This window comes from Coenobita brevimanus, chromosome 111 (assembly GCF_032717465.1).
Source record: "Coenobita brevimanus isolate Jiangsu-jjx chromosome 111, ASM3271746v2, whole genome shotgun sequence".
Taxonomy (NCBI): Eukaryota; Metazoa; Arthropoda; class Malacostraca; order Decapoda; family Coenobitidae; genus Coenobita; species Coenobita brevimanus.
In genome coordinates, this window is record NC_137064.1 from 32,310,693 (window position 1) to 32,331,500 (window position 20,808).

Genomic DNA, 20,808 nt, shown 5'->3' on the forward strand with positions numbered 1-20,808 from the left:
CTACATACCATACACCTCTACATGTCACCACTTCGGCGCTAACACCCACCGTCCATATTGAATACATGCTAGGGCTGTCTCATACAGGACTGGTGTATTGGTATTAGCGGGGGTATTTTTACGACATGTCGGCGGGTCTTCTGGTAGATTAGTAAAGCCTGATTTAATGAAATTCAAATCCTTAAACTGTTCCCTGCCCCAGCCGGGATTCGAACCTGGGTCCGATGGGACTGGAGGCCACCTCTCTACCGCTTGAGCCACCGCCTATCAACACCGAACCACTTCTTCACTTTCTCCTTTGCCTATCTGTCTTCCCACATAACTCCATACGCTCCTATCAACATCACAACGCTCTTTCACTTCCTCATTTGTCTACTTGTCTCTCCGTTTAACTCCATATGCACTCTCAACACCCATTTCGACACTCGTCTGTCTGTCTCTCCACGTAACTCCACATTCTCCTCCCAGATAACTCTTACTTTGGACTAAGGGAACTTAAAAGAGTTAATTCATACCTGACTGGGCTGGTCTGGGCGAGGGCGAGGTTTGCCGGAGTTAAGGACGAAATCAACAGCCACTTTCCTCATGTTGTGTTCGTAGTCCAGCTGGAGCTGATGAAGGAGCGTCTGGCACATACCCATCTGGTTCCTGGGGGAGGAGGAGGAGGACGAGGAGGAGGAGGAAGAGGAGGAGGAAAGGGAGGAAGAGGGGGAGGAGAAGCCAATATTTCACCTCTCTAATAACTCAACTAACTCTCTGATGTGCTCTCTCTATCTGTAATTTGTTTCAGCTATATCAGAATTTATTTACATCAGAGAAATCCGGGGCAGCATGAATCAGGGGAAAAAGCTGTTCCGATTACCATATTGGTCAATGAATAATGCTTTTGTATTAGGGTGCGCTGAGGGATGACTGTGAAAACTGGCAATTTTCGGAGACAGTACAGTGTCATGAAGTGCGCTCGGTGTTGATAATTGCACCTGAAAATATGACATCAGCGTAGTGAAGTGTGATACACAAATATTTAAACTAACCTCAAGTGCTTAGGAACTAGAGCAAGGATGACGGTGACCCATGATTTCTGGAATGGACTGGATCGCATGGAGAGTCCCCTGGTGATGAAGTAGTGGTAGCGGCGTTCCAGCTGGGCACGTCCACTCTTGGTCCGACACTCGTCAGTCTTCAGCAGCCGCACCAGAGTCCTGCGAAACTCCTGACGATTCTCCAGCATCTCCAGGTAACTTGCTTTCTTTCTGGCCTGAGGGTGTCGTGGATGATGTCAGTACAAACTATAATTAGCCCTTGTTCTTTTTGTGCCACTACGTCCACAGGAATAACAACAAGGAGCATGCGGAGAATGTAACACCCGCTCCCACCAATTGGTCTAAGGACAGAACATATGATTTTGCCCTGTGATCTTGACCTTCGACTGATTGCTGTCAAAATAGAACAATTTATTTCCTCCATGACCCTTAATCCTACCACCAATTTTGGTCTAAACTGGATAAGAAATGAGCCAAACTTCTCCTTTGTGCTTGACATTTGATGTTTTTGTGACCTTGATGTGCGATTGTTCTTAAAATCGAATTCATTTATCCTTGCTTTATCCTGAACCTTTCCAAAATGTTTGGTCTAAATGGGATGAATGTTTAAGTTGTCTTTATTAGGTGAAAAGACGTGTCCGAAGTGAAGATGTGAGAATACAGGGTGGTCCGTAAGTAGCACTACATCAGAAACTCAGTTAGTGGTATCTAATGTGTTGCGGGGATGACTCAGCCTGCTAATGTGCCCGTGGCTGTGGCAGTGGGAGGAACTGAATAAATGATGAAACATAGACACTGACAACGCTGAATGAATCGTCCAAGCAACACAAAAGTCGTTTGGCGGATTACAGTCAGAGCGTTACATATTGACTATTGGATATTTACCGGTGGTCTTTCGGAGCCAGCAATGTAGCGTCGTCGTTCCCTCCTGAGAGCAGACTGATGCTTCTTGAGCTTCCTGGTGAGTTCCCTGGTGGTCATCGGTCGGCTCACCTTGAACTCGGTCACCTCCTCACTTGTCTTCTGCCTCTGCTCCTGCATCCTGACCGACGGCATCTGGAGCCCGCTGGCCTGCCCAAAGCTACTTCCTCCGTAGAGGCCCGAACTTCCACTGCTGCTGGCCTGGGGTACCTCTCTGATGGCTGTGTTATGTAGGGAAAAGGCCAGTATTTTGAGTGGCATAGGAGACTTGGTAGCAACTCTTTCATAGCAGACAGACAGACAGGTAGATAGATGGATAGATAGATGGATAGATAGATAAAAAGAGAGAGATAGACAGAGACAGACAGACAGATCGACTGATAGATATAGACAGATAAATAGACTAACAGACAGATAGATAGACAGAGAGACAGAACAGATAGATATACCTTACCATACAGTGCTGATGATCGAGGTCGTTGCAGTGCCAGGTCGGGTGCCGTGTTGAGACCCAGCTTAGACAGTGTTTCCAGCCGCCGACGGTGCCTGTGACGCTCCTCATCATGGCCGGACAGGCGGTAGGGTGGCTGAGGGGGGGGGGGAGAAGCATGCGGTACAGGACTTTATTGCACCGTGCTGTACCCTAACATTCTAAGGCTACTATGACTCATTCTCAGCTGAATAAAACTCTTTTGGCCTTAGCTGGAATAAAACACTGGAGTTGTCCCGATCATCAGCGCTAACGGTGACAGTACTGACACTCTTATTCTCTTATAACCCACTCTCAGCTAAAAGAAAAAAAAATAACTAAATAAAATAAATAAATAAATAAAAAAGCATATAAATAAATAAATAAAAGTCTTGTGTTTGCTGGAATAAAACACTAGAGCAGTATCGTTCACGAGTGAGTTATAAAAAATCTACAGGAAAATATTAAGCTGTAACATGTAAATAAACATCTACGAGACAGGTGTTAAATGGACCGTGTGTTAGACTGCACGTGAAGATTAGTAGCACATCCTTATTAGCGATTTATTTTGCATAGTACAAACCAGCAGTCTTGTGTACTCTTCGTCGGTTTTAATCTCGACATAGTTTGCATCAATAGCATAAAAGAAGATTCTGAGTTGTTATGTGTTGAAGAAAACGGTAAGGAAGAGATGTTACAATATCTCGACAGTCCAAAATAAATCGGTGAGGGAGAGGTGTTACGAAATCTCCAAAACCTATTGCAACGAGTCTATGGCAGGTGAGAGCTAACCATACGGGCTCGACTTGGTAGGAGTCTGGCTGAGTCACTTGGGTCTCTGTTTAGGCTGTCCCTGCGTGCCTGGCCTCTGCCTCGCCTTGCCCCGCCCCGCAGACCGCCCTCAGCCCCTCCTCCTCCGCCCCGCACCGCCCCTCCTGTCGCCCCTCCTACCGATGCTTCTCCCGGCGCGCCATTAACTCGTTGATTGTAGCCGCCGTGGTGCCTTACAGCGGTGTCCTGGGGGTTAGTGGAGTGGATACAGTGCTTCACTTACTGTATATCCTGAAGGTGTGGTGTAGTAGTTGTGAAGTAATAATAAGAGACAATGCTTCTAGCTGAAATGAGTTTTGTTATTGTTGTGGCCCCAGGCTTATCTGAAAAGCTAACACGGTAGATTGCAAGCTTAAGTTTTCCTTCTCCTTCAGTCCATCCTCCTTTCGAGAAGATAAGGAAGTTTGAATAACCAGGCAGTTGAGTCACCCAGTTATATTCGTGCCACCACATGAAGGCGTCCCTCACCGTCACCTGAAGTAAGGTATGAAAACTCTTTATGGGTGACAAGTTGTTTTAAAAAGACTATTATGTTATCTAAAGTAAGGGGTAAGAAGACGTGATAATATGGCGAAATATCCCAAGACACTTACACTGAAGTGGAGTGTTAGTGTTGGTGGTTGGTGTCTGCCAGCCGTTACCTCAGAAGACCTGCCTGCCGTGGTGGGGCGGCTCCGGCTGGTGGTCCTGCTGGTGGGTCCATCCTGAGAGGGCCGCCTGGGAGCTGGTGTGTGTGGTGCAACTCGAACATCCATCACCACAACACTTCAAGCCTGAAATTCACAAACTCGCTATCACTTCCCCTTCGTTAAGTTTTTTGTCTTTTTAGGAAGTATAAGAATATGAAAGTGCGAATCTTCCCATGTCTGTGATCTTCCTGGTTGCAGCCCGGAATTATGACATATGACTGAGTGCTATAGAGACATGGATGCTGAACAACTTTGGGCACCGTCTTGGTCGGACAGAAGAATGCTGGTGTTTGTGGATTCCTTATCGTAGGTGAAAAGCGCAACAGTGAATATAAACAACAAATGAATTACCCATTCAGGTATCATTGCCTCTTTCCACCACTGGCCCCTTCAACTCTAGGCCAAGTTAGGCGAAGTGAAAAATAGCAGTAATGATTGCTGACCAAGGTATTCTTACCAAGATTATACTACTAAGAGACGGATCTACTACCAGACTCACACTGTTGGTTAGGCTGATAAGGCGAGAAATCACATATCGAAAAAGAAAATCAGGTAAAGGAAATGAAGGGCACAGTTGAAGTAGCAGTCCGAACATGAACAGCCTGGCAGCTCTCGTTGCTACGTTACCAGTGTCCTGTTGACAAACGTTACCACGGCAACCAGAGACCTTCGAAACAAACCCTTCTTTTCATTTTTGCAATATATTGTAAGTAAATGTACGTAAAATCGTTTAGGAATATTATGAAAATTCTACAATAAAATATCACTTATGTGACAGTTAACATAACCATTATAATTTTAAAGAAAATGCAAGGCCAAAATTCAATATTGATTGAAATATTTATTGTTGTAAAAGTATAAGAGTGCTTATACAACAAAACAAGGTGGTGGGTCTTGCCACACACCTTCTTCAGTAAATACAGTTATTTACAGTCGGTGGTGATAAATTCGTGGGTGTAACCACACTCCCTTTGGCAAATTTTATAGCACATATGTTATAAAATGTAAAGGAATTTATAAGATAGGCTACATTACATATAGGAGAAAAGAGTGGCATCAGAACAGGATAGAAGCGCAGAATTGCAGCATTAGCCCTAACCTAAGATAGCATCACCTTATCAGTGGGTCGTATGGGGTCGATGAGTGATGGCCAAAACACCCATTAACATGACACCACGTCCTCTCTCTCTCTCATTATTTTTTATTTATTTATGTTATACATGTCCTTCACTGGTAAACACTAGCGTTTTCTCTTACATTTGCTTGAGTGGTGCATTTGTTAGCAACTGTTCGTCAACAAGTGACTCCATTTGAACCTTCCTCCAGCAATACATATGCACCGCACATCAAATATGAATCAGATAGCTATGTAACTGTGTAACAGAGTAGGGTAACTGTGGCCGATATATTTTCTCATTAATGTTTAAGACTCTCTCAGATTGACAATGGTATTTTTTGACAATATCTACAAGGCATGGTACAGAAAGAAATGTATCCTATATCTCACATATTTACAGAAAAATGGCTGTAGTGGTATACATTATATTTTATAGTGCGCGCGCGCACACACACACACGCACACACACACATCTCTCTCTCTCTCTCTCTCTCTCTCTCTCTCTCTCTCTCTATATATATATATATATATATATATATATATATATATATATATATATATATATATATATATATATATATATATATATATATATATATATATATATATATATATATATATATATATTCAATTAGTAAAACGTCAGTATACATTCCTGGAAGGGTCAGCCATGGGAACAGCATAGAATTCGTTTGTGTGTGTGTGTGTGTGTGTGTGTGTGTGTGTGTGTGTCATTCACTCGACATACACATTATGCTGTTTGTCAAACATTAGTTCGATAGACAGATGGATAGGTGGATAGACAGATTGACTGATAGACAGATGGATGGATGGATATATAGACAGACAAATATGACGGTAGGTAGAAAATAGCTGTACCGATGTTATAGGAGTCGAAAGTTACGTCACAGTATTTTGAGAACTGTACACCTGGAAATTTGGCATTGCACCCCAGTGTCGGCACCAGTTGTCTCCTTTGATGCCTTAAAGCACAAAGAACAGTCTTCCTTCAACGTTTTAACCCACTGTCTTCATATAACCTAACTTTTTGAAGGTAGGAACTATACGCACATTAAATAGCTATGTACACTGACTGTATCTTTTAAATTTTTTCACAATAATGGGCTAAATAACATAGAACAGCCTGTTTTTCTTCATATCAACCCATTGCCAAGAACCAAGTTCTGGCTAATATATGGGCAGGGGCATAGCCAGGATATTATGGTGAGACCTGAATTTTGGCGTCATTATTAGTGGGATACAGTTGCCTGGAAAGTATTATAATAGTATCTTCATTTTTTGAAGTGCCTATTATTAAAAAGTAGAAGTAACCCAGAAAACAGCCATTAACACCCGAATGTATGAATAAAAACTTAAGTGCAGTAAATGACTATCTTCCCGCTCAGCTTATTTTATTAGAGATGGAGGGGGCTGTCCCCTCAGGCCTCCATGGCTGCGCCCACAGTTTTATGTGGAAGGCTGTCAACAATAGATAAAAAAAAAAAAAAAAAATAGGAGGGGCAAGACGTTCTGGACCCCCCCCCCCCAGTTCTAACAAATATGGGACCCGCCCGTATGTGGATGACGCTGAGGGAGAGTGATTGTCTGTCATCTATGAAAGTGGCTGGGTGACGGTGGTTGTGTTGGAGTCATATAATCTTTCTTTGCGTCCATTTGGCGGCAGAATCACAAGCCTATCATACCCTACACTACAAACGACAACCACCTTACTCATCTGAGTAAAATGTACCCAGTTGCTATTCTTCGTACCTATCATGCAGCGTATTCTAGGTTCCGACTTCTCGGTCCTAGGTACGGTGCTGTGTGGTTCTTTGTTCCAGACCGGGTCAGAGTCAGCCAGGAAGGGAAAAACACAAACACCTTGGGTCACACAGTGCACTTATATGTTAACTAAGAATACATACACACACTATTCCGTGATCAAAACCAGATGGATACAGTGGTACGATATAGCAGTTGCAAGGTTCACTCTCAATTCCTAGTTCAGCTCATCTAATATGTGATCGCACATGAGTAAGTTTACAATATGTCCCTACAGTATCACAATGAATATTCCACAGAAATGTTCAGGCACAGAACATGTGATCATACGTACACAACAGAACTGAGTGCCTCATGCACAACAGAGGTGACAATATATATATATATATATATATATATATATATATATATATATATATATATATATATATATATATATATATATATATATATATATATATATATATATATATATATATATATATATATATATATATATATATATATATATATATATATATATACTCAACCTTAAGCCTAGGTGTCAGCGTCACAGAGACGAAGGCCTAGCTAATAAAAGATGTTCGCGTCACATAGACGAAGCCCTAGCTAACTTAGTATTAAGAATATATGGAGTAGATGGGAAGTTGTTGAATGCTGTGAAGAGTGTGTATGATGGTGCTAAGGCTGCAGTGCGTGTGGATGGTGAACTAAGTGAATTTTTCTCTTTGAAGGTTGGGTTGAAACAGGGATGTGTCATGTCTCCATGGTTGTTCATTCTGTACATGAATGGGGTAATAAAAGAGGTACAAGGTAGGGTAGTGGATGTTGGAGTGGCCCTGGTGAGAGAGGATAGTGTTTGGAAACTCCCTGTACTGTTGTTTGCAGATGATACTGTGTTGTTGAGTGAAGACGAAGGGGAGCTGCAAGGTTTGGTGGATGAGTTTGGGAGAGTGTGTAAGAAACGGAATCTAAAGGTGAATGTAGGGAAGAGTAAAGTGATGGTCTTTGAGAGAGGTGAAGTCAGTGAACGTACAGCGAGGTTGGATGGTGAGGAACTGGAAAATGTAAGTACGTTTAAGTACTTGGGTAGTGTGATGAGTAAGGATGGAGGTTTGGAGGGTGAAGTGCTTGAAAGGGTACAGCAGGGAAGAAAGGTTGCTGGTTCTTTGAAAGTAGTGATAAGAAACAGGGAAGTGAGCATGGAGGTGAAAAAGTTACTACATGACAGTATTGTGATACCAACTCTAACGTATGGAAGTGAAGCTTGGACGTTGTTGGAAGGACAGAAGTCAAGAGTGAGAGCAGTGGAAATGAGTTATTTAAGAGGAGCCTGTGGAGTCACATGAAGAGACAGGCTGACGAATGAGGATATAAAGTAGCCTTGTGGTGTGGATGTGGATGTGATAGGAAGCGATATGAGGAACACACTGAGGAGGTTTGGCCATGTGGAGAGGATGGAGGGTGAGAGGCTGTCGAAGAGAGTGTATGTGAGTGAGGTGGAGGGGGGAAGAGGGAGGGGGAGGCCGAGGATGAGATGGAGGGATGGGGTGGAGAGGTATATGAGAGAGGGGTGTGTGAGTTGGGAGCAGGGCAGTGAAATGGCGGGGGACAGGGCGACGTGGAGGCGATTTGTTTGTGGCCACCCCAAACGGGATTGAGGCGTCTGGCAAAATATATATATATATATATATATATATATATATATATATATATATATATATATATATATATATATATATATATATATATATATATTGTGGTCTAGCGGGAGTCCACGGGTGTGGGTTCTACACTGAGGTCTGCTGTTCGGTGGGGACGTGCACAAGAGCTCAGTGTCTCCAGCACAACAGAGGTCGCAATATATATATATATATATATATATATATATATATATATATATATATATATATATATATATATATATATATATATATATATATATATATATATATACCCTCGACCTTAAACCTAGGTGTCTGCGTAACAAGAGAGTGAACCTGGGGAAGTATCGTTCAGGGTATAGGGGGGGGGGGTGATGGAACTGACCCGTGCGGGTATGTCGAGCACTCCGCGTAATAGTACTTTGAGTATTGATACACTAGAATTCACAAGGGGAGGGTGAGCACACTGGGGAGAAGTCACACGTCCTTTGGGGAGGGGCCACGGGGAGGGGCCACTGGGGAGCGGGGATGGTCACGCTGGAGGGGGGTTGATGTGCAGAGAGGATACAGTCTTCGACGGAGGGGAGGACAGGGCCTGCTACGACAGGAGTTCCAAATGGTGACCTGGCGTAGGTGGAGGGCCGCCCGGTGAGTAGTATAGAGGCAGGTGGTCCGTCAGGTGGCCACGAGTCCGGGAAGAATGAGCCAGTGGTGTGTGGTGCGGCTCCCCAGCCGATGCGGCCCGTCAGGGGGTCTGGCTCTCTGGGCTGGGGCCGAAGAGGGCCAACAGGCACGCAACTCAGCTCCAGCCCTTCGTCGTTGTCGGGGTTCTGAGAGAGGACCTGGGCAGGCCAGGGGATAGGGTTGGGCATGGAGGGGGCGGCACCCTGGACGCGAAGCTATCACACCCCTCGGGGGCGGCCGTCAGGGAGGGGCTGCAGCCGCCAACGTCTGGGGAGGCTCGGCTGCTGCGACGGACACAGAGGGAGGCCTGCCATCTCTGGGAGTTGCGGTCTCGCCGTCGGGAGGAGGCCGTCAGGGGCGACCTGCGGCCTCTCGTCCTGGGAGAGTCCGACAACACCTGGGGCTGCACCGACAGGGCACTGGCCCTCGGGGATGTCCCGCCCGCTCTGGTCTCTGGAGGTTCCCCTGAAAAGGAGCAAGAGTCGCCCTCGGATACTGAGGGGCAGGGTGAGAGGTACCTCACTTGGCCACTGAGGTGGTGGTTGGGGCGGAAGGCACCGCCTTCTGCAGGAGCCCAGTTATGGGCATGGGGAGAGCGGCCTGGAGCCGACCCGCCTGCTACTACAGACCCTGACGATGGGGAGAAGGCGCCCAATGGATACGCCCGGCTATTGCCAGTGCCGACGGAGACTGCTCTCCAACCGTCGTTTCAAGGGCAAGGAGAAGGCGCCCGATGGATACGCCCGGCTATTGTCACAATGCCGACGGAGATTGCTCTCCGGCCCTTGTCTTGGAGGCAGGGAGAAGGCGCCCGATGGATACGCCCGGCTATTGCCATAGTGCCGATGGAGACTGCTCTCCTGCCTTTGGGTCTGGGGCTCCTGCCCTTGAGACAGTTCTAGTGGACGGCGATGGCACGCCCGCTGCTCCTTAGTGGGGATATCAGCCCTTGAGGCTCCTCCTGAGTCCTCTTTCAACAAGAGGCCGATCCAGGGAACTCGGCGTCCGAGGGTCTGCTAGGGAGCTTGTTAGTGCAAGTCCCACCCCGATTCTGACGAGCGTTCCCTCTGCCGGAGTGTATGTGCTTTTCTTGCACACTGCCGTGTGATCTGGCTGAGGAGAAGAGGGGCATCGGGACGTGAGGGAGATACAGGTAAACCTGCCTCCCTGTCACCTCCTAGTGGGGTGGTTATTCCCCCCCCCCCCGTACTCTTCTCCTGGGGTTGCGGTGTCCGGCTCACCTCGTCGCGCGGATATTTCAGTACCCAAGTGGTAAGCTTCCAGAATTCACGGTGTAGCAAAACTTCCAGTCCACGTAGAAAACAAGCTTTTGTGAACCACGGGGCTGACCTTTTATGTGAGCATAGGAGGCTTTCTAGCCCTTCTTCCTTACTACTTTATCTCTGTAAATGCCACTTAAATATTCTTTGCAATCAGTGCGGTCTGTGTTGGTATAAACAACATGAAATCGAGTACTGAAGTGTAACATTCAAGAAAAATCGTTAAGAAAGAGATGGCAAAAATATTCCTAAGCTGATGAGAATGCAGGCAGCAGGTCAATGATTCCTAACTGCATGCTTCTTGGAATGGGTCTGGAGTTTTTTTTTTTTTTTTTTTTTACGAATTTGGACAAATTAGACATTCCTCCTCATAAGGTCAAACAGCCCTACACTCAAGAGATGGCGATACACATTGCTACATGTCACCACTTGGGTGAAGATGTCCGCAGTCGTATGCTGTCTTGTTCAAGACGTGTCATGGGTGTAGCAAGGTTGTTTTATGTACATATCAATGGATCTTCTAGATTAGTTAAAATTTCCAATTAAATTCAAATACCCAACCTGTTTCCGATCCCAGCCAGGGTTCAATTTCACGTCATTTGCATCAACAGTGCACTACTGTACCAGTTAATTAGTCTATGGTAACAATTGAGTCAAGGAGGGTGGAGGATCCATGATGAAGAGATGGCGACATAAACAGTGGCATATGCAGGCACAACATGCAGAATGACAAGGGGGACTGCTTGCCCAGAGTTCCTTACAAGGAGTGAGTGGGTTGGGAAATGGTTTGTGGGCAGTGTATTATATACAGTATATACTGTATAGTCACTGTGAATCATAGTTGCTTCTATTCTGGATGCAGCACGAGTACCCCACAGGGGGACGACTTGGTGACCTCTCATGGAATAGAATCTGATGTTAAATGTGGTGGGCGAATGAACCATAGACATCCTATCGTACAGAACACGGTGTAGCCCTATATTAGCAAGCGTAACAACTAACAGATAACCAACTCATGCTTTTCTGTGGGACACGAGAGCCGTAGAAGTAACTACACAAGAGTGCAACAGGAAGATCATAAAGGATGAATATTACTGGGTTTATTTTAATTTACTAGTATTCATAGGTAACACGGGAAACCATGGATTGTGATTTCGTTTTCAATATTGTGAATGGAAAGGCAAAACAAAATTGAATGTTCTGATGCATTACTTCAGCGAAAGGAAAGAGTAATCAGCAGATACCTCAAGTGGCACTGCACATTTAACCTGTCACCACTTTTATTTAGCTGGGTTGTTGGATGATCAGTGCTTGGCACTGGTTATTCTTATTCTCAGTATATAGTGTACTCTAAAACTATATAAAGTGTTACTGACACGAGAGAGAGAGAGAGAGAGAGAGAGAGAGAGAGAGAGAGAGAGAGAGAGAGAGAGAGAGAGAGAGAGAGCATCGGCACTAATTGTATTACAGGACCTTGTGGGGCTTAAAAATTACATACTGCCACACGCTTACATTTGGGAAATAAAAATCTTCCCCTCTAGTTACAAATTGACAATTATCAGTTGGACACAGGCTCTAAAACGTTCTTATAGTCTGTTATCTGCCAGAGGAGAAATTGTGTAAGTTTGGGTATAATTGAGTAGTTGTGAGATCTTGACGAGGGGCGTTGGTTGACGGAAGTTAAGTGAGAGGGAGAGAGAGAGAGAGCAATGACCACTTGTTCATTTGCACGAATTTGAAGTTTTATTGGTAAGTGACTAATAACTGTTGATTATCAGTGAACACATCTGAGTATAGAGGTCATCTTGCAGGAGATAAATGTTTGCCATTATGTACTACAAAGCAGCATTTTTAGTAAATTGTTAAGCAACTTTCAGGTAGGCTTTTTGACATCAGTAAGCTTTAAAGTATATTTTTATCTGTAGAGGAGAGCAGGAGCAGCTGTTACACTGAAGAAAAAGCCATGAGGTTATTCAGTTTATTGACCTGAACATTTTGAGTTTTGCTTTGGTAGCTTGTGGTTTCAATGGTCCACTTCAGAAATTCAGAGGAAGTAATGTTAAATCTTGATAGGTGGAGAAAGTGAAAGGAGAAATTACCAACAGTTATACTTATCATTCTAGTGTTGGTTACAAGGAAGGGTGCTGGTATAAGGTAGCCTTTGTACAGGAAATTCTTAGATCCATACCATTTTATCAGCCAGTGTTACATATTGTGATAATGGTATTTACCAGTCTCCTTACAGTATACTGTAGTATTGATTTCTCTGTATGTTTGCATTGTAGAAGTCATTATCATGACGGATGTATCCAAGTGTTGTTGACAGACTGAAAAAATAGCTGACGTAAATATATCTACTGGTTATGATGTTAATATTACACTGACACCAGTTTGTACTTTCTAGTCTGTTTCACTTTTCTAGGATTGTTTTCAGTGTGATCCTGATTGAGATTAACAGTGTAACAAGTCTTTTCACTCCCATTTTCCCATATCAGACTCATCTCCCTTGAGTATGAATAAGGAAATACTCAGAAGGAGACCATGGAGTTAAAACAGAGAGATTATAAAATGCCAGTTAAGAATTCATGGAGCCTAAAAAATTAAAAATCTAAGCCAATTTTTGAAGCAGCAGATTTGAAGGCATTGAAAAAAATTGAAAATTTGTTTTAAGCAATACCTTTTCACATCCATTTGACCTAACCTTGCCATCCTATGGACCTGACCTTAGTGTTCTTTGGACCAAATCACAGCATCTTTGATCCTATGAATTCTTCGGCTTCCGTCAGACCTAACCTGGGTCGAGCTGTTTTGTTCATCCTTTGCAAGGTTTAGGAACTGGAAAAAAAAAAAAAAAAAAAAAAAGTGACACACCAGATCTAACCATCCTTATCAAATAGTGAATGCTGCATCCTGCAAATTTTGACATCCTTTATCCCTAACCTTAGTACAGTTGTTGCAGTCAGTATCAAACTGAAAGGCACTGAAAACATTCCTACGGTAGTAAAAATGAAAATGATGGAAAAATAAGGTCTGGTGATGATACCGGTATTGTACAGTATCTGAATTTCAACATATGATTACAGTCATCCCTTGACTTTCAAGGAACAGTGCTAAATTTACTGATTAGCCTGTTACAGTGTCCAGAACTGCATGAACTTAGATTCAGGATATGGATACAGTGAGTACTAGGGTTTGGAAGATGGTTTCAGATTTCTTTTGATGTAGTTCATGGAATTAGAAAATGATTATGTTATATTTAAAAGAGGTAGGCCTACTTTATGTAGACTCCAGAAAATGAGGGTTGCTGTGTAAAATAATATCAGTTGATGTTTAAATACCTGTACTATATAATATTGTTGAGAATTGGATTTGCTAGACAGGAAGTACTGGAAGGTTCCTAGTGCTTCTTGGATTTTTCCAATATGTATCAGAGTTGCCAGTTAGCCTGCTGTTGTGAGGGGAGTTATTTTGTAAAGTTATACATATAATGTTTTATTTATGTGATTGTTAAATTATGTAATTTTATTTGTTTGTATCCTAAATAATGTAGAGTGTTGTGTCATGGAGGAAGACTTTTGGATGTCTTCGATTTAGTAGCCTAACTGTTGTTGCAAGGGGTAGGTACCAGCATGTCCTAGAATGTTGGAGAGAAAGGAAAGGCTATTTAAGGAGATGGAAGAGCCTAGGGGGGTCAGTTTCGTTTCAGTTCTGTTTGAGTTTAGTTCAGTGTCATTGCTGATTATATAGCTCCAGCACTTGTGAAAACAGTGAAGTGAAGTTGGCAAGCATTTAGTGTAGTAATGTGGCAAATAAAGACAGTGAACTTAAGAAGTGTTTATTTATCACAACTGAGCCGATCATGTTGTTGCACTTCGAAAGGCTGACCACATGAACAACTCACTGGGCAACGTTTTTCCTATACTGAACTACTGCTGTTGAAGCCTGTGGCAGTATGGGACGGAGGATGTACAGGTAGCAGTATTCTCAATACTTTAATGATTGTTGTTGCATCTGTCTATCAATTTATCTATTGCCAGACGCCTTAATCCCGTAAGGGGTGGCCACAAACAAATCACCTCCATGTCGCCCTGTCCCTCATCATATCATGGCATCAGTTTTATTATTTACTTCATTATTTTTGTTGTGCATCGGTTTTAATATCTACTTTATTTGATTCCAGAGACTGATGATGGGTGTTGGGTAGATTAGATCGTATTCACCATCGAATGTACCCAGCTTGTACTTTAGTGATGCCAATTCTACTCGCTTGTGTCCCCAATGGACCTCTCACCAGACGTCAGGTATGAAATTACTGTATTTATTATAGTACAGTTCTATTGTATTTAATATGTGTTACTTTTGGCAGGTACAATACAGTACTTGCACAGTTACTGTATATGTAGGCTACTGTACTGTGTGAAGTACTCAGCATTGTAAGCCCTCATATATACTGTAGCTATGTGAAAAAACCTAGTACTACATTATGTATTACATAAACCAGAGCCGTGTGCAGCATTTTTGAAAGGGCGGGGGTTGTGAAAAAACAGTTTTTTCATAACATACTTTATCCACTTTATATCATTGATTCATTCATCATCTAATCCTGTGTTATTCCATGAGGAGCACAGGAGCCTGGGGGGCAAGTTGGTCTTGACATTTAAGATGAGAGTGACCAGCCTCACTCATCCCTGAGTGGCATTATGTGAGCAATAAACTCCAACCACTCCTTGGATATAAACCTGCTTGGGCTTGGTCTGATTAGAGCGCCTCAGTTACCCTCTAAACTAAGTACAGTAATCCCTCTAATATCTGAACGCCCAATATCCGAACATCCCACTAACCGGACATAATCGTCCCGGGATCCAATAGTATTCCCAAAATGGGCCAAAAACCGCAAAAAATTCGAAAAAAAATCTGACTTTTCTTCCCTCCCGTAATTTGAAATTTGCCGTGTGGCGCCGAACAGCTGTTACACCATGATCCCTTCACCCCTTCTTCCTCCCCCTCCCCCCTCCCCTGTCAGGGTTGCCATTTGGTATTTTTCATTATCAAGTGTGGGCCAATTTGATAATGAAAAATTCGTTTGGTAATGAATCAGAATAATGCATTACCAAATGGATTTTTCACATGTATGAGGATACACAGGATGGAGATGGTGGATTGTTTGCTCTCTCTGATTAATCTGCTACCCTGCATAGCGTGAAAATAATCAACATGGTGTTAATTATAAGGAGAGTGATTACATGTCTTTCCACTTGTATATATAATTAGTGAAGAATAAATGTTAGCTTTACGAATTTGGTAATGAAAAGTTAAATTTGGTAATGAAAGTTGAGGAGATTGGTAATGTGGCCATTGCGATCTGGCAACTCTGTTACCCCGCCATCATCAACAGTCACAGCCTAACTCCGATCGAGAGCAGATGCTTATAGCAGTGCAAGCCACAGGTGCTTGTTTTTTGTGAATAAACAGTGAATAAACAGCAATACCTCACCACTAGAACACACAGGAATTTACAGTGTTGTGCAGTGTTAAGAAATTAGAATTTAGAGTGCAGAGGATTAACTGTGGACTGCAAACTGGCGGTTCAAACCAGTCCAGGAGCCAGGGACTTGTAAGTACCCAGAATGTTTAGTATTGTATAAACTCATCTCTAAAACCTCATTTTATGGTTCTTTTGCATTTATTTCAGTCTTTTATGTCCCTTATTGGTGTGATTTGGGTCTTAAATAGGTGCAATGCATGTCCAGAGGGAGTTGTATAGGTGCTTTTCTGCGTTAGGGTCCATAAGTACAAGTTCAGGAGGCTGGGGCCCAATATCTGGACAGGATCACTATCCGGACATGCCTTTGGCTCTATTACGTCGGATATTGGAGGGATTACTGTAATGCAATATGGTAAACTTAGGTACTGTAACTGACAAAAATACTGAAAGAGTACAAACTCAGGGTAATATACATACTGAACTCTGCAGAACCTTGTAAGTGAAACAAAGAATTCAATTATTTACTTGAATCTTTCACTAAAAAACAGAGGAAAACAAAACGCTTCTTGACTCGCTAATTTCTGACTGTAAACTAACTCACTCTCCACAAAAGTGCTATATATATATATATATATATATATATATATATACAGTATAGAGAGAGAGAGAGAGAGAGAGACCCTTATGAAATGTTCTAGAAATTTCCACTGTGTTCTACAAACTTCCCTTTTTTTTTTTTCTTTTTTTTTTTTAATGTCCTATGACCTTCCGTGTATTCTCTTCGGTAACAAAACATTCTAAGACCTTCATGAAACGTCTTAATTCATTCTTTCTTTTATTTTGTAGAACTTTTTAACATTATCTGTTATTTTTCTATCTTGTAACATTCTTAATAGGATTTAGTTAATTTATTGAGTTGCATTCTTATTACAGTATTTTGATTGGAATTTTTCATTCTTTCCAAATGGGTGGGTTAAACCCCGAACCCTCCCGTGTACACAGCCTTGACATGAACCCTTCTTAACTCAGCTCCATATCCATAAAAACTCACACTGAAACGTTCAGCTTTCCTGGATTCACAGTTATACCTCTAGTGTCTGATAGAAAGCCGTCACCAGCCTTCTTGATCTGTACAATGATCCCTTGTTTATAGCAGTTTTCGTTATCACTGCAAAGTGAAAATCTCCAGTCTTACTGTTTTATTAAAGTGTTTGGCTAAAAAATATTGTTATCACACATCTGAGCTGATTTCTTCAGATAATGATGATGCATTGTCATTGCCTTCTGATGGCTTTGAGGGATTCAGATATAAGGCCTTACTCGAGAAGTTAATCCCGGGTGGAATAACTTCTTTTGTACGAAGGTGATAAATAAATGGAGTAGTCTGGTTGAGTCTGTAATTAGTAGCCCCAGTATTAACGTATTTAAGAATAAGTACAACCAGCATGAAACTGAGTTGTTGAGCAGAGCCACCCTTTATGAGCTTTGACTCCTTTGCCTCTTTTACAATCACTAAGGTAAGCATCGCTAAGGTAAGGGTGGTGGAGTTCACTAACTCTCCACCTGTTAGCCTCGGAACCTCTTACCTCAAGCTCATGTCAGATCTCTCTGTGGTATGTGTTTCTTCGATATTATGCCCTTTTCATCACTTCCTCTTAACATAACCATGCTTATGTGTGTTTCTAGGACTTGCTATAACATTATGTATGTGCTAGTGGTCAAAATTGTCATAAGAGGGAAAATTTGGGCTTGCTCTTGGGGTTCCTGGTACCAGTTAGGGTAAACTCTTGTAGGTTCTGTGTTTTCATTATTGCACAATTCCATTATCATGTGCCATGTTCGGTACCAGTCATGTGCAATAACCAAAGAATCAGTGTACTGATGTAGTGCATTAGCCTCATTGTCCTCATACACTTCTTAGATGTCTAGTGTTCCTGTGAGTTAGGATGCTCCAACTAGATGTGGCCCATAAGATTCTATTCCAAGGGGTGGTTAGGGTTACATGATATGATGATGATAATGATGACTTAGTAATAAAAGGTGGGGTTTGGATCTGTGCCAGAGGTTCCCTGAGACCACAGAGACAGGGTATGGGTCCCTGTTCCCCACAACTGTGCTTGGGGCTGTGCAGGCAGGGCCTGTGGTCCTTCTCCACCTTTTACTTGTCCCAAGTGACCAGGTCATACAGTTTGACATCAGGGATAAAGAACTAATAGAGAGACTTACGGAGATTGAGCAGTGTGGAGAGCCACCTTCAGTTAATCAAGACCAGCACATGCAAGCATGTCGGAGCCGATATAAAAAACGATTGAATGAACCCCTAGACAATTGTATTCAGTTTAGGAGAGAATTCAGGTGGCAAAGAAATTAATTAATTGCTATATCTAACCCCCTACAGCTAGAAAAGTTCCTCTTAGGTCAAATAAACTTGTCTGGAGATAGTTACAATGAAGAAAAAAGTATGTCATTGGAATGAATTGGTTAATGGTAGGTACACTGATGAGATAAAAGGTTTCCAGCCACCTTTGATATGTTAGAAAACTTGCGGCAATACGAGCAACAATTACTCATACAATATAGTATTACTGTACCTTCATTAACTCTGTGTATAAGTAGCCATATAACAGTACAGTCTTGCATTAGTATGAGTTAGGGATCTCTGGGTGGTGTATATGAAACATGTCAGTTTATATTTTTCTGTGTATAGTACTGTATAATATGGGATAAGTTACAGCCACAGTGAGAAATGCTGTCAAAGAGTGTAGGGTAATCTTAAGCTAATTAAATGCCATTCAGAGATGACCTCAAGTAAGGGAGAGAGATTTACTGATGCTTATTGCTGTCATGGTGTTAACAGAATTATTCCAGTCAAAGTACTGTGCAGTATTGACAGATTGTGTGATGCACTTTTCTGTACTACATTGGCCTTGATGAATGATAGTGATGACTATAGTAGAAAGAAGTGGGATGATGCTGAATACAGTATGGGTGTGAGTTTTTTTTTTTTTTTTTTTTTTTTTTTTTTTTTATAAATCATCTGTAACTTCCTTGTTGCTAATGTTTCCTGATTTTCTTGCATTACAATGTATCGTGTGTTGTTCTTTTATCTGTGCTGAATGTCTAAATTGTTGTAGTGTCATGTAGTGAATGCCTAAATTCATTGTATTAATGTGAACTTTCAGTCTGACCAACCAGCAGCTACCAAGGAGTGGGAGTCACACCCGCAGCTTGTCAGTCTCAGATCTGTCCTTAGCCTCCCCCTTCCCTGAGACTCTTAATGAGGTCATAGTCAATGGTACCTATGATAGAAATCTCAATAAGGAGACATCAGTTAACTGCAACAATGCCAGGTGAGTTAGTGCATGACCCTTACCCTCCCATCCCTCCCCTTCCATAACAACCCTCTCCTGTGCAGGTGAAGCTGCAGTAGCCTTGAATTACTCCAGAGCACAGTTTGCAGGAGACTACCTCCAACAGTGACTTATGCAAAACAGAATTGCTACTTCAGTTACAAAATAAACTATTAGTGTCTGCCCTTTATTCTGATGAGCATGACTCAGACATCCTTAAATAATGCCCTTAGTGAGACTGTGTTAAGTTCTTGAATTCACTCTGGGTGAAATAATCCAGTAGTAGCAGAAAAAACACATGGTAGATGTTATTGTACTGAAAGTGTTAATCACCTTTTATGACATTTAGGGAATATAACTATGTGTGTTCTTTTTCTTCTGTGTCCCAAAGAACACCCTTGTAGCATTACATTTTTAATTTTCAGCACTATGGTGTACTGGGATGAACTGCCACGCAAATCATACAGCCTTCCTCATCGCTACAAGGCACACATCATGGGTGGATGGCGGGAAACAACACGAGAATTTTCCGAGAGTCCTGCCACACCCCCAGTCTCTCCATCAGAATTCAAGCAGCAGTTTACTCTCATGCGGCAATGGTTCAATGGCTTCACTGATGAACAGAAGAACAGAGTTTTGGCTGAATTACTAGTGAGTTCCTTTGTTGTGGGGTTTATTTCAAAAGAAAGATGAATTGGTTGATGATTATATTATGCATTGGAGATCTGTATGGAAACCATATATCTTGAGTGATTGTGATTATCTTGTGTACTGTACTTCTCATAAGAAAGTTATGAGTTTTGGTTGTAGCGATTACCTTAGTTTTGTTCAAATGTTTCATTATTCAGCTGCTCTGTAGTCATTTCAATGGAATATGTTTTATTATTAAGCTGCTAGCCAATGTTATGATCCTTTTTTTTTTTTTTTTTTTTTTTTTAAAGCTACTTTTGGCTCATTATGAAATTGTATAAAGTTGACAAATGAGTTTTTATGCTTTTAACCCCTTAATCTTGAGATGAAAACCAGTCATACTTAAAGTTGTTTTGCTGAAAGTAGCATTTTTGTCTACACACATCCAGTATTTCAAGAAAATACTGACAGTATTTCTGTTGCTGTCCAGCAACTACCCCTCCTTCTATGACAGTACCTGTCATCAGATACTTCTAGATTGTACTTTGTTTGTCCACTGTGTAAGAGGTTTGCTCCGTTCTCCAACCTTTCTCGCACTTTTCTCCCTTTTGATGTACTGTGTTGCACATTTTGGAACCAGGCACTGAATAATTTAATGTAGGCTAGGAATTTTATTGTGGATAGTATAAGATCATATAATTAATTCTACATTTACAGGTATACTGTTATTTTGAATTGCTGGTATGTGTAAGCTGAATCCCACATACACACAACATTTATCATTGCTCTCTCTTTTTTCATGCTAATCAAGGATCACATTGGCCCCAGCCAGCTTCATTTGTTGTCTGTAGCCATTGGTAGTC

General features: G+C 42.1%; 2 protein-coding genes across 2 annotated transcripts in view; one reads left to right on the top strand and one right to left on the bottom strand.

Annotated features, from left to right (window-relative positions):
* The window catches only part of Dhc36C (Dynein heavy chain at 36C), a 111,414-nt gene extending 107,395 nt beyond the window's left edge, over window positions 1–4,019 (bottom strand). The window contains exons 1-6 of the mRNA XM_080286419.1: window positions 3,858–4,019; window positions 3,226–3,450; window positions 2,419–2,551; window positions 1,929–2,185; window positions 1,035–1,258; window positions 516–648 (exon numbers count right to left, since the gene is read on the bottom strand). Coding sequence (XP_080142545.1) covers window positions 516–648; window positions 1,035–1,258; window positions 1,929–2,185; window positions 2,419–2,551; window positions 3,226–3,450; window positions 3,858–4,019 — 1,134 coding nt within the window. The remainder of the gene's footprint in view (window positions 1–515; window positions 649–1,034; window positions 1,259–1,928; window positions 2,186–2,418; window positions 2,552–3,225; window positions 3,451–3,857) is intronic.
* An 8,155-nt stretch (window positions 4,020–12,174) lies between these two features.
* Window positions 12,175–20,808, top strand: part of LOC145417804 (uncharacterized) — a 25,444-nt gene continuing 16,810 nt past the window's right edge. Inside the window, exons 1-5 of the mRNA XM_080286420.1 lie at window positions 12,175–12,229; window positions 14,661–14,781; window positions 19,148–19,315; window positions 19,741–19,966; window positions 20,757–20,808. The exon at window positions 20,757–20,808 is cut by the window's right edge and continues 124 nt beyond it. Of these exons, the coding sequence (XP_080142546.1) occupies window positions 14,759–14,781; window positions 19,148–19,315; window positions 19,741–19,966; window positions 20,757–20,808 (469 nt within the window). The 5' untranslated portion in view covers window positions 12,175–12,229; window positions 14,661–14,758. The remainder of the gene's footprint in view (window positions 12,230–14,660; window positions 14,782–19,147; window positions 19,316–19,740; window positions 19,967–20,756) is intronic.